The 12500-nt window shown below is 40.0% G+C and overlaps 1 protein-coding gene across 1 annotated transcript in view; it reads left to right on the forward strand.

The window, feature by feature from the left end:
- Window positions 1–12500, forward strand: part of LOC133662630 (phospholipid-transporting ATPase ABCA1-like) — a 198498-nt gene that overhangs the window by 51940 nt on the left and 134058 nt on the right. The window contains exons 10-11 of the mRNA XM_062066745.1: window positions 3178–3317; window positions 3776–3892. Of these exons, the coding sequence (XP_061922729.1) occupies window positions 3178–3317; window positions 3776–3892 (257 nt within the window). The remainder of the gene's footprint in view (window positions 1–3177; window positions 3318–3775; window positions 3893–12500) is intronic.

The raw sequence follows: 12500 nt of genomic DNA on the forward strand, positions 1-12500 counted from the left end.
GCTGGATGGCTGGTGCCCGAGGCTGTGAGGGATCCGCAAAATACGTAATGACGCTTCAACAGAAGATTGAGGCGCGTCTTTTCAAAGACATTTTTTGGTGGTTTTTTTTCACAACATTCCTAGTTTCAGTCAATGTTGTTTCAGTCTTGGATTTACAATCAGCCAAGGCTATGACAGCTTTTTGCAATATTGAAGCTCAACTTGACAAAAATTGTAGAGGGGTAAGTAGCAAATTAAGAGCACCCATTTAGATTTTAATTAGACACCCAGATATAAAAGCTCTGCTAAAAAAATAAAAGCAAAGACATGCTCATGTCAGCGCAAATTAGCACAAACATGTCGTCGTCCTAACGTTCGTGCTCTAATGGCTGTTTTAGCTTTGCTGTGTGTCATTTCGTACACTTAGACAAACGTGGTAATGGCCAATTACCAATGCTTTTGTTTGGCGTTAAAAGCAAAGGCTTTGTACGTTAACGCTCAAGTTTTGTCGTGATGTTCCCTTCCCTAATAGCATTTAAATGTTTTTATTTTCAATGAAGGGGAATTCGTTTGTCGAGTACTGTAGATCCTGTGCTTCAAGTAAATGTAAAAAAAAAAAAAAAAGTTGTGAGTGTGTTCATACAGATCCTTAAGTTGCACAGTTATTAAAAAACAGATGACCTTTGACATACTTTGTGTTTTTTCTATGTATACAAGTATTATTAATTATGTTAGTTAGCTAACTTTTTTAAAGTTAATTTAAGTCATGCAAGCAAACAATTTACTGCGATAATTGTGATTGGTCAAAATTGTAAATTGTGATTAATCTGATGGAAATGTTAAACTTTTTGTTTCATCTGACATCACATGGACAAAGATAAGATAGAGATGGATAAGATCAGATAAAACAAGTGTATGTAAACTTTTGATCGCGACTGTACATTACATGTATTGAAGCATTTTCCTAACAGTAACAAAAAACAGTTAAAGTCCCAGTTGTGAGGGGTACAAAGGCATTACCTTTAGCGGGTACAACCCTAAAGACAAGCCAAAGGTACCGTCCCATCTGCAGGGGACATGTCAGCTGCCATTTTCATCGCAATTAAACGTTTGCCCTCCATGCCCGTTCACAATCTTTAACAGGTGCTCCAGGGACATCCAGGAGAGGACAGCTAATGGCCACCACCCTTTATTTAGAACGCTAGCCAGATGCTGTCTTCTTCAACAACAGATGTGCAATCATGATCACAACAATGGAACACATTCTTCAGGATTTTGCTTTTATTACTATTATTCCAATATATAAAATACAATAACACATTTATATCAATACTTTATACATCAAAGTGTATTTTTTCCTATTTGAATATGAATACAAATAAACAAGACAACATATTTGTGCTATTATAATTTAGGTTACATTTACAGTATTTTTAATTCCATTATTATTGTTTATATATATGCACACACACACATATATACACTATATTGCCAAAAGTATTTGGCCATCCATCCAAATGATCAGAATCATGTGTCTTAATCACTTGGCCCGGCCACAGGTGTATAAAATCAAGCACTTCGGCATGGAGACTTTTTCTACAAACATTTGTGAAAGAATGGGCCGCTCTCAGGAGCTCAGTGATTTCCAGCATAGAACTGTCATAGGATGCCACCTGTGCAACAAATCCAGTCGTGAAATTTCCTCGCTAAATATTCCAAAGTCAACTGTCTGCTTTATTATAAGAAAATGGAAGAGTTTGGGAACAACAGCAACTCAGCCAGGAAGTGGTAGGCCACGTAAACTGACAGAGAGGGGTCAGCAGATGCTGAAGCGTATAGTGCAAAGACACTTTCTGCACAGTCAGTTGCTACAGAGCTCCAAACGTCATGTGACCTTCCAATTAGCCCACGTACAGTACGCAGAGAGCCTCATGGAATGGGTTTCCATGGCCGAGCAGCTCCATCTAAGCCATACATCACCAAGTCCAATGCAAAGCGTCAGATGCTGTGGTGTAAAGCACATCGCCACTGGACTCTAGAGCAGTGGAGACGCTTTCTCTGGAGTGATGAATAACGTTTTTCCATCTGGCAATCTGATGGACAAGTCTGGGCTTGGAGGTTGCCAGGAGAACGGTACATTTCGGACTGCATTGTGCCGAGTGGTGTGAAATTTGGTGGAGGAGGAATTATGGTGTGGGGTTGTTTTTCAGGAGTTGGGCTTGGTCCCTTAGTTCCAGTGAAAGGAACTTTGAATGTTCCAGAATACGAAAACATTTTGGACAATTCCATGCTCCCAACCTTGTGGGAACAGTTTGGAGCGGGCCCCTTCCTCTTCCGACATGACTGTGCACCAGTGCACAAAGCAAGGTCCATAAAGACATGGATGACAGAGTCTGGTGTGGATGAACTTGACTGGCCTGACCTGAACCCGATAGAACACCTTTGGGATGAATTAGAACGGAGACTGAGAGCCAGGCCTTCTCAGCCAACATCAGTGTGTGACCTCACCAATGCGCTTTTGGAAGAATGGTGGAAAATTCCTATAAACACACTCTGCAACCTTGTGGACAGCCTTCCCAGAAGAGTTCAAGCTGTAATAGCTGCAAAAGGTGGACCGACATTATATTGAACCCTATGGGTTAGGAATGGGATGGCACTTCAAGTTCATATGTGAGTCAAGGCAGGTGGCCAAATACTTTTGGCAATATAGTGTATACATATTTATACACAAATATACATATACATACACGTTCCCACTTACACAATGCTGTATGTATTTTATTTTTACTGTACTCGTTCATTGTACTTTATCATTATTATTGTTACGATACAACAATGTTAATGTTAGTGGTATTTCTTGTATTAGAAATTGTAATTATATAGGTAATATATGTTCAAAAATTATTATATATTCATTGTATTATTTAATATTTGATATGTATGGTTTTAGAATGTAATGTAAATCTAAAAATTACCAATTTTAACTAATTTTACAATACATACAATATATGTACATTATTATCATTGGTATTGTTACTGTGATTAGTATTATAATTTGATTAGCTTTATGTACTTGTTAGACACACATTGTTGCTGTATTTAGATATCCTTCAAATTTTTTTTATGAAGTCGAAAATGGATTTTCCCCCTGAGGGATTATTATGACTATAGAATTGTCCTTTTGTTTGTGTACTGTAGCTTCTTTTTGTCAAAGCCTGGTGGAAACTCTGGAGGGAACCCCTGGCCTGCGCTACCTTTGGAACACCTTCAAGCTGTTTTTCCAAGGCAAAGTCCTTTTCACACCAGACACCCCTGCTGCTCGCCTCATCATGAAAGAGGTAAACTCTGTTTGGATGGACGACAACAAGCGCTTGATTACCTCATGGGGAAGAATGGAAGAACAACACACGGTTAATCAGCAGGCGGGCTTTCAGTGATTGTTACAATATATTAGCATTATCTCGCATCAGCAAAACAAACTATTAATTGCACATTTAGCACATTCCTCTCCTCAAGTCCACCATTTATGATATGGCCTCATCCAGGCGATTCAAGCTGTATTCTTTTGGTTATTGTTTGAATTGCTTGCACAGATAAACCTGTTGGATGATTGTCCATTAGCAAATGCAGCTATGATGAGGTACTAGTTAGTTGCGAGTTACTAGTTGCTCTTGAAGTAATTTTTTGCATTGCTTCACTCAGTCTGCTCCTGGATAAAATCATCTTGGCATTAGTGTGCTGAAAATTGTCCAAAAACCTTGTCATGTTGGTATATTTGTATTATTGTTTTTTTCAGGCTAACAGCACTTTCGACGCTTTGGCTATGCTAAAAGAAATGGCCGACTCATGGGACGAGCTTGGGCCGTCTGTTTGGGATTACTTCCAGAACAGTACGCAAGTCAACACAATTCGGGTAAGATTTTCAAAAGTTAGCTGTCACATCAACAATGTCAGGAAGTATAGTCTCTGAACTAGGATTTGGAGGAGCCACAGATCATTTGTAAAATAAGTTTACAAATGCATGTTTGAAATAAACTGACTCCAACCAAATGTAAGGTCATAAATGTATGAAGCCATATTTCAGGGGTACGGCAAGCTTTCTAACTGTACCGCCCACGTCCTTCAATGATGTCGGGAAATACCTGATTCTCTAGTTTGTGGTCAAGGTACCTTGACCAAAATCTGGGACTTTGGTTCGCTTTACGCTTTAGCGCCACTTATCTAACGGTCTACTTCTAACATGGCTCGTTTAATGCCCTGCTCTCCAACCTTTTGGAGTCCAACCCTTGACGAATGAGCCACAGGGCGCGAATGAAATATAGGCCGCCATTGGATCACCCACGCTTTTTGTGATTTTTTTTTTTTGTCGTGGCATGGCGCGCATGGTGTTAGCCAGTGGCGTGCGGTGAGGTTAATGTTTGGTGAGGCACTGCATCATCACAGTCAGATTTACAAACATATGAACCCTAAATAGTATCTTATTCACCATGTGATTGGCAGCAGTTAATGGGTTATGTTTAAAAGCTCATACCAGCATTCTTCCCTGCTTGGCACTCAGCATCAAGGGTTGGAATTGGGGGTTAAATCACCAAAAATTATTCCCGGGCGCGGCGCCGCTGCTGCCCACTGCTCCCCTCACCTCCCAGGGGGTGAACAAGGGGATGGGTCAAATGCAGAGGACAAATTTCACCACACCTACCTAGTGTGTGTGTGACAATCATTGGTACTTTAACTTAACTTTACACTTACAAACTGTAGCACACAAAAAAGCACATTTAATAAAAATAACGTTATTATGGTCTTACCTTTACTTATAAGTGCGGGAACAGTGGTGTTCGTGTTGGAAGAGTTGTGAATGAATGAAATATGAAATCCGTGCTTCAGTCTGCAGGTGTACCTAATGTTGTGTCCCTGCGGTCGTTTGTGGCTTCTCCAGCGCGAGCATTGTTGTTTTTGCACTTTTTGGCTTATGTTAAGTGACTTTTTTTGGGTGGATTCGGCCTTGCACGTGGAGGGTTTGGGTGTGGGCTTTGGTTGGTGTGGCCGCGGCGCTCCCGTTGGGCGGTGCGTTCTGCGGCGGAGGTGCTTGGCACCAGGAGGCGGGGTTATGAGACGAGCCTCTCACAGTGCGTCTTCGCAGCAGATTTATGATCGCTCAGCACAAGAAATACGTTACACACATACAGTTGTTGACAAAATACACTGGACATTATATACCTCAGCTAACTAAACTATGGAAATGTATATTATAATTCATATAGCAATACGGTCTCACTGCACAGCAGGCCAGCAGTTAGCCGAGTCATTGCGCACAATCCATGTTGAGGCACAACGCAGTGACGTGCCTCAACTGGCTGCTGATCACCGCACCGTCTCTTCTCAGTATTTGAACGGCAAATGTGAAAATAAAAATAAAAATAATCTAAAACTGGTGAAGTTAAATGGAAAATAACTTTAGTATAATCACTGGATACATACAACAATTTATTTTTTTTCTTTTTACTTTTTTTTTTCTTTCTATGATGGCAGGTGAGGCCGTGCCTCCCCTGCCTCTAGTGACAGCACGCCACTGGTGTTAGCGCTGTGAGCAACCCCAACTCTATTTGTCTTGTTGGCTTCCAGTTGCAGGCGACCAATGGGGATTGAGAGGAAAGGGGAAGTGTTGTTACAGCCATAGCTGGTCGATGCATTGCAACAGTCAGCTTGCAGTTTGCGGGGTGAGACGGTGTATCATGTACAATAAAGCTCCTTGGTGCGGAAGCTCCAGGTTTCAGGGAATCATTCCCCATACTGTATATAAGACTTCATATAAAAGACTACTGAAAGGCACCCATCTGTACCTAAACCCACCCTCTTCACTCCCCCATTCACACATGCTCAGTTATTGGTACTGATGCATCGGCGTCCCATGCATGCGCCAGTCTTCCCAGTGGAATATAACTCGGCAAGCACGGTAGATGGCACAAGTTGTACATGTTTAGATCTTTGTTTCATTGGTAGTGTTTTTAGCCCAGCTTTCAGATTTTGAACCAGTTATTATGGTCTTACCTTTACTTATAAGTGCGGGAACAGTGGTGTTCGTGTTGGAAGAGTTGTGAATGAATGAAATATGAAATCCGTGCTTCAGTCTGCAGGTGTACCTAATTGGCCTATTTTACAGGGGCTGAAAGCTCTCTAAAATATTCTTAAGCTCACTTAAATAATTGTTTTTCATTAAAAAAAGCCAACTCTTTAAATCGACTGTGGCCAGAATATGAGTTTAAATAATCATATAGTCATTTGTCATTACTCACCTAAATGTGATCATAAATGTAACTTCCCCTTCACTTTATAGTGGAAGGCACATATGTTCTTATTCACATAGAATTATCATCAGTGAATCATGATACATTGCTAATAAGGTATTATAAAAAATATTATACATTACCATAATTAGTAGTATTAGTGCATCTGCCTCCCCTGGCATCCGTTTCTAACTTTATTCAAGGGTCCTTAAAACCCACCACAATAAAATGTATCTATAACTTTCTCCAATGCTGCCACCAACAGATGGGTATTTTCACCTTTCGTCTATCACCTCGTACTTATTACCAAATGCTGGCGCTGTGTGAATTCATAAAAAGGTCTTGCCAGCACAGTGTTGTCAGATCTCACGAGAGAAAAGAGCAAGCCCAAAAAGCAACCCACTACGTTGTGAAAAATATATATACATTTATTACTGAACTATCAGACAGAAAAGCAAGCTCGAATAAGCAATTACACATTAAAAAATAAGCCCAGCAAACCATAACCCGTGACTCATGAAATTTGCAAGTGCAAGTCAAAGTTGCTTGTAATAAGTGGATTTCTTTGAGGCTATCAGGTGGAACGAACCATTTTTGCAAGGGTGTTGTATGCAGTGTCAGACATTCCGAATTGGATTTTTCGACCCCGAAAGGGACAAGCGGTAGAAAATGGATGGATGGATGGATGGATGGATTTTCAAAGCACATACGTACAGCAAAAGTTGGATCCCAGAAACAGAGCGTGACATCAAAAAGTAGGCGGTACCATTGCAACGAAAGAACCAAACCAAGAACAAAGTACAAAAAAGTGTCTCTAGGAAAGCAGGAAAAGGGTGAGCACAATAAACAAAGTAGCAAATAAAACAACTACTCTCACGTGAAGTAGCAGGAGGAAGGTTAGCGTGGTATTGACTCATGGAGGAACACAAAGGAATGAACCAGCAACAAGCAGGTGCAAGCAATCCGATTAAATAGAGGAACGGTGATTTCAGCCAGGAGTGCTCAAGACTTCCCGCCTTCCTTTGCTGCCATGACAACTAGTGAGAGGGAAAAAGAGTGGCCAAGGAAAAGCAAGCAGGTAAAACGGGAATGTAACAAAACGTATTTAATCTTAAAGGCCTACTGAAACCCACTACTACCGACCACGCAGTCTGATAGTTTATATATCAATGATGAAATCTTAACATTGAAACACATGCCAATACGGCCGGGTTAACTTATAAAGTGCAATTTTAAAATTCCCGCCACACTTCCGGTTGAAAAACTCCTTTGGATATGATTTATGCGCGTGACATCACAAAATCCACGGAAGTGGTTGTACCCCTTCTGACCCGATATAAAAACCTCTTGTTTTCTTCGACAAAATTCCACAGTATTCTGGACATCTGTGTTGGTGAATCTTTTGCAATTTGTTTAATGAACAATGGAGGCTGCCAAGAAGAACGTTGTAGGTGGGATCGATCGGTGTATTAGCGGCTAAGTACAATACTTACAGCAACACAACAAGGACTACTTACTACGCCTAGCCGATGCTTGCCGCCAAACCCACGGATGAAGTCCTTCGTCGCGCCGTCGATCGCTGGAATGCAGGTGAGCACGGCTGTTGATGAGCAGATGAGGGCTGGCTGGCATAGGTGGAGCGCTAATGTTTTTATCATAGCTCTGTGAGGTCCGGTTGCTAAGTTGCTAAATTAGCCTTAGCGTCGTTAGCAACAGCATTGTTAAGCCTTACCAGGCTGAGAATTTTTAACCGTGTAGTTACATGTACATGGTTTAATAGTATTGTTGATCTTCTGTCTATCCTTCCAGTCAGGGGTTTATTTCTTTTGTTTTTATCTTCATTTGAGAACGATGCTACCACGTTAGCTCAGTAGCTAAGTGTGTCACCGATGTATTGTCGTGGAGATAAAAGTCACTTTAAATGTCCATTTCGCGTGCTCGACTCTCATTTTCAAGAGGATATAGTATCCGAGGTGGTTTAAAATACAAATCCGTGATCCACAATAGAAAAAGGAGAGAGTGTGGAATCCAATGAGCCAGCTTGTACCTAAGTTACGGTCAGAGCGAAAAAAGATACGTCCATCACTGCCTCTCAAGTCCTTCACTGTAACGTTCCTCATCTACGATTCTTTCATCCTCGCTCAAATTAATGGGGTAATCGTCGCTTTGTCGCTCCGAATCTCTCTCGCTCCATTGTAAACAACGGGGAATTGTGAGGAATACTAGCTCCTGTGACGTCACGCTACTTCCGGTACAGGCGAGGCTTTTTTTATCAGCGACCAAAAGTTGCGAAATTTATCGTCGATTTTCTCTACTAAATCCTTTCAGCAAAAATATGGCAATATCGCGAAATGATCAAGTATGACACATAGAATGGATCTGCTATTTAAATAAAAAAAAATCATTTCAGTAGGCCTTTAACATTAATGACGTCAGTTTTTATAACTAACATATTAATATGAAAAAAAAAACTTTCAAATACTTTACAATTGTGGCGAAGCGTTTTCAGGATTTAACATGCCTACCTGTTGGTCATTTCAGTAGGGGAGGGCACTGATGTGACAATGCATTTATCTTTCCTAATATTTTCGGTAAAAATCCCAAAGATTGACGAGTCGCTCGTGATCGACAGATTGGAGATCCCTGCTCTATTTCAGGAAGTACCTTGACCGACATCTGGAGCTTTCTGGCAAAACCACAGATAATCACAATTGAAATAACTTTCAAATGGAAAGTCATAGAGCTATAAAAACAAGTTCTACCCCAACAATTTTAGCCAACAATTTCCAACTGTACCACCTAAATCCTTTAATAACACGGGGACGTATCTGAGCTGGGATTTTGGAGGGTGAACTGAAAAATTGATTTATCTTAAGTGTTCACAGATCGTTGTAATTATAATGATTTAGAAAAAGAAAGTTGTAAATTTATAAAACTATGTTTTTAGGGGTGATGTTTCAAAAGATAGCATTTCCATCCTTCTATGATGTTGGGAAGTACCCAAATCAGGGTTTTGGATGGCCCACAAATCGTTCTGAAGGTCATTTGGATATAAAAGTAAGTTTTACCCCTACAATTTTAAGAACAGGGGTGAGATTTCCAATGGTACCAAGCACAACCATACAACTGGGTCAGGAAATACCTCTACCGGGATTTTAGAGAACCCACAGATCCCTCCAATCGAATCCATTTTTACCCGAAGGGAATAAGCGGTAGAAATGGATGGATGGATGTCCTAAAGATATAAACCAAAATGTACTTTTGCTTTTTAAGGGGTGAGTTTGTCAACAGTACCACCTCTGTTCTTAGACATCTGTCAGTACCTAATCGATGGGTCCATGGAATGTTTCAATATTCAGTTTGAATGTGCAAGTTTTACTGCTACTTCCGTCCTTTTGTGACTTTAAGAAATGCCAAAATTTGATATTCAGGGTTCTAAGGCTTAACAATCTAAGTTATGTTGATTGAAATTACTTACCTAAAAGGTCATACAAGTAACACAATATTTATGAACTTTTTTGGGGTGAGCTTAACAACATGTAGCACATCTTCCCTTGTACAACGCAGTAAAGTACTTGATCCGAGATTTAACCAAGATTTCAGGTGTCTGATCGTTTCGGATGTTGAGAAATTCCGGGAACTGCATTTTGAAGGTATTAATTAAGGAATATTCAAACAATTCTAGGTTGGAATTTACACTTTTATTGCCACCATTTATTCCTTCTGTGACATTGGGTCATCTCTCTTGGTTTTCTTCCATTTCATACTTTTACCACATTCTGTCCTACATTCAAACCATAAGTGTGTCCTCTTTTAAAAGACAGTCTTAAGGATGAAACACAGACATTCCATTCCCAATTGGGCAGAATCACTTATGGGTGATGTACACAGTCTGTAAATGGTTCTGTTCGGTATAGAAAGTGTTGCAAGGAAGTAATTAGGGATAAGTAGAGGATAATTTTCATCCTGGCAGAAAGGATTATCTATAGATGTAGAGGACATGGACACTTTACCTCCACCTCTATCCTCTGCCTCTCTCTCTTGCAGTATTTCCTTGACGCTGACATTACTCTAGTGTCTCTCCAAATGAGCTTATAGGCAGCTGGAGAGGAGACGCTCTGAACAGGCGAGGTATTCATTACCCTAGCGCTAACCTTTACACAAATGGGGCCTCGCTATCCTCCTTTGTCTTCATTTTCTCTTCCCCAGCCTCTCTCTTCTCTCCTCTCTGTCTTTCTCCTCCTCAAACCGGATATGTCGTCATCGCCAGCGGTCGTTCAAGGTCACAGACATGTTTTACGTTCAATTGAACGATGATTACGTTGACTGTATTTTATAAAAAGGAGAAGGCGGCTCTAATTTGAGGCATTAAAAAGACTTACATTCACTATAAAATTACATTTGTGGCGCTCCCTATAGGTTATGGTCAAAATCCTTTGGAATTAGGGTTGTACGGTATACCGGTACTAATAAAGCACTGTGGTACTAATGAATTAAAAACAATGCTATACTGCCTTTTGAAAAATACAAGTACCTTTTTTTCCCCCAAATGCCACCATTAACCGCGGAGACCTACAGTACAGCGCCGAGGTGCATGTTGAGTGTGTCAACAAGCACACACAGAGCGCATATAAGCAAAAACAGCGTGGAGAGGAAGAATAGCAAAAAATACGGCAATTGTACTGGTTGAAAAGATGGTGCGTGATGTGCAATATGGAGGTATTTTGGCTTCAAAACTATTGATGAGAGTAAAGCTTTAAACACTGCAAGCACCACTTAGTTTCAAACTTAGGTAAATATTTAAATAACAAACTTTCAGACCTGCACAAAGAGTTGAAAGAGCGACAGGTAATGTTAACTATCTCCTCCCCTGTTGTGCACATACAGATACGTAGACGGCAACTCAGCTGGTTGGCTGTCCACGTTGTCTTAAACTAACGCAAGTGAAATGACTGAATTTTGGAACAAATTCCTACAATTTGTGTTTTATCGTTAACAATGTGTGTTAACATGTCTTATTTCTGTAGTTTTAGCCATAGTATTGTTTGTTCGTATTTATTCATTATTGTATTTGTCCTAAAGCACAGATCGAAATTGGTAACCATAAATCATGAAACTTTTAATACAATGTCAATAAAGTAAGTGACACATTTTTGATCAGATTAATCACACTCTTCTTATTTGTTGCATGAGTAAAATTTGATACCCCAATATTTGGAAACAAATACACTTTTTTAGTCAGAATGTCATATAGGAACGTTTTTTAAATGTTTTACTGAACTGCAAGTCATTAATTAGCTCAAAACTTGGTGACAGGAAGTATAGTAAGAATTACGTTTCTGGGTAGCACATTTTCTCAGAACACCAGACAAACTCATCCTCTTCACCCCTACCAGCGTAGCATGGTGATTGGTTTGGACTTTTTTTGTGAAACAATACTATTTGACTGAAACTTAGATTCAATTAAAAATGTGTGCTTTTGAGTAATATGAGTAGGCTACAGGGTAAAAAAATTGCTAATCAACTTAAGGTTAATGCAAAATTTAAAAAAACATCAAAATAAAGTAAATTATTTAATAAAACTAAATGCTAGTTAACTTCTGGTTGGTTGTTGGTGTTGCCTGGTGGACAACAAACCAAGGTTTCCACTGGTTTTGTTGTCGCTGATATTTTTTTTCACCCCTACTAACAGCATGCCGTTTAACGTCGCACAATCCACCATCATGGGCCATAGGAAAAAAAGTGGCGGCAAACAACATTGTGCGCTTTGTAGACATAATTGTTTCCCTTTTCCAGCTACATATTTTTCTTTTACCAATCGAATTTGTAATTCTGCGGCCTTTTCGTTATTTTCCTCGGCGGTGAAAGCTTAGGTTGCTGCGTGTATGTGTAGCATGAGACTTGGTGTCATACATGTCAGCCATGCTTTTCTGTTCCCGTCTGTTTTGTTTTCCATCCGGTATTTTTGTCGCACATGTCCGTGCCTCAACCAATGAGATGAGCCAAATTCTGTGTTGTATAGATCACATGTGAAGGTGCTGTCCTCTCATTGGTCCCGGAGCTGCCACTTTACGTAAAATGCAATACAAAGAGTCCGGTCATGCAATAATTGCAAATGCTGAACTACAGCCATGTTTTTTAACTAATCTTGTTTACAATTTACAAAAAGTTGTCTACTAAATTTCATGTTGATGAGGCTAAACACTCTAAAGCAGGGGTTTTTTTTCGGCGAGGGCC

This window comes from Entelurus aequoreus, linkage group LG12 (assembly GCF_033978785.1).
Source record: "Entelurus aequoreus isolate RoL-2023_Sb linkage group LG12, RoL_Eaeq_v1.1, whole genome shotgun sequence".
NCBI classification, from domain to species: domain Eukaryota; kingdom Metazoa; phylum Chordata; class Actinopteri; order Syngnathiformes; family Syngnathidae; genus Entelurus; species Entelurus aequoreus.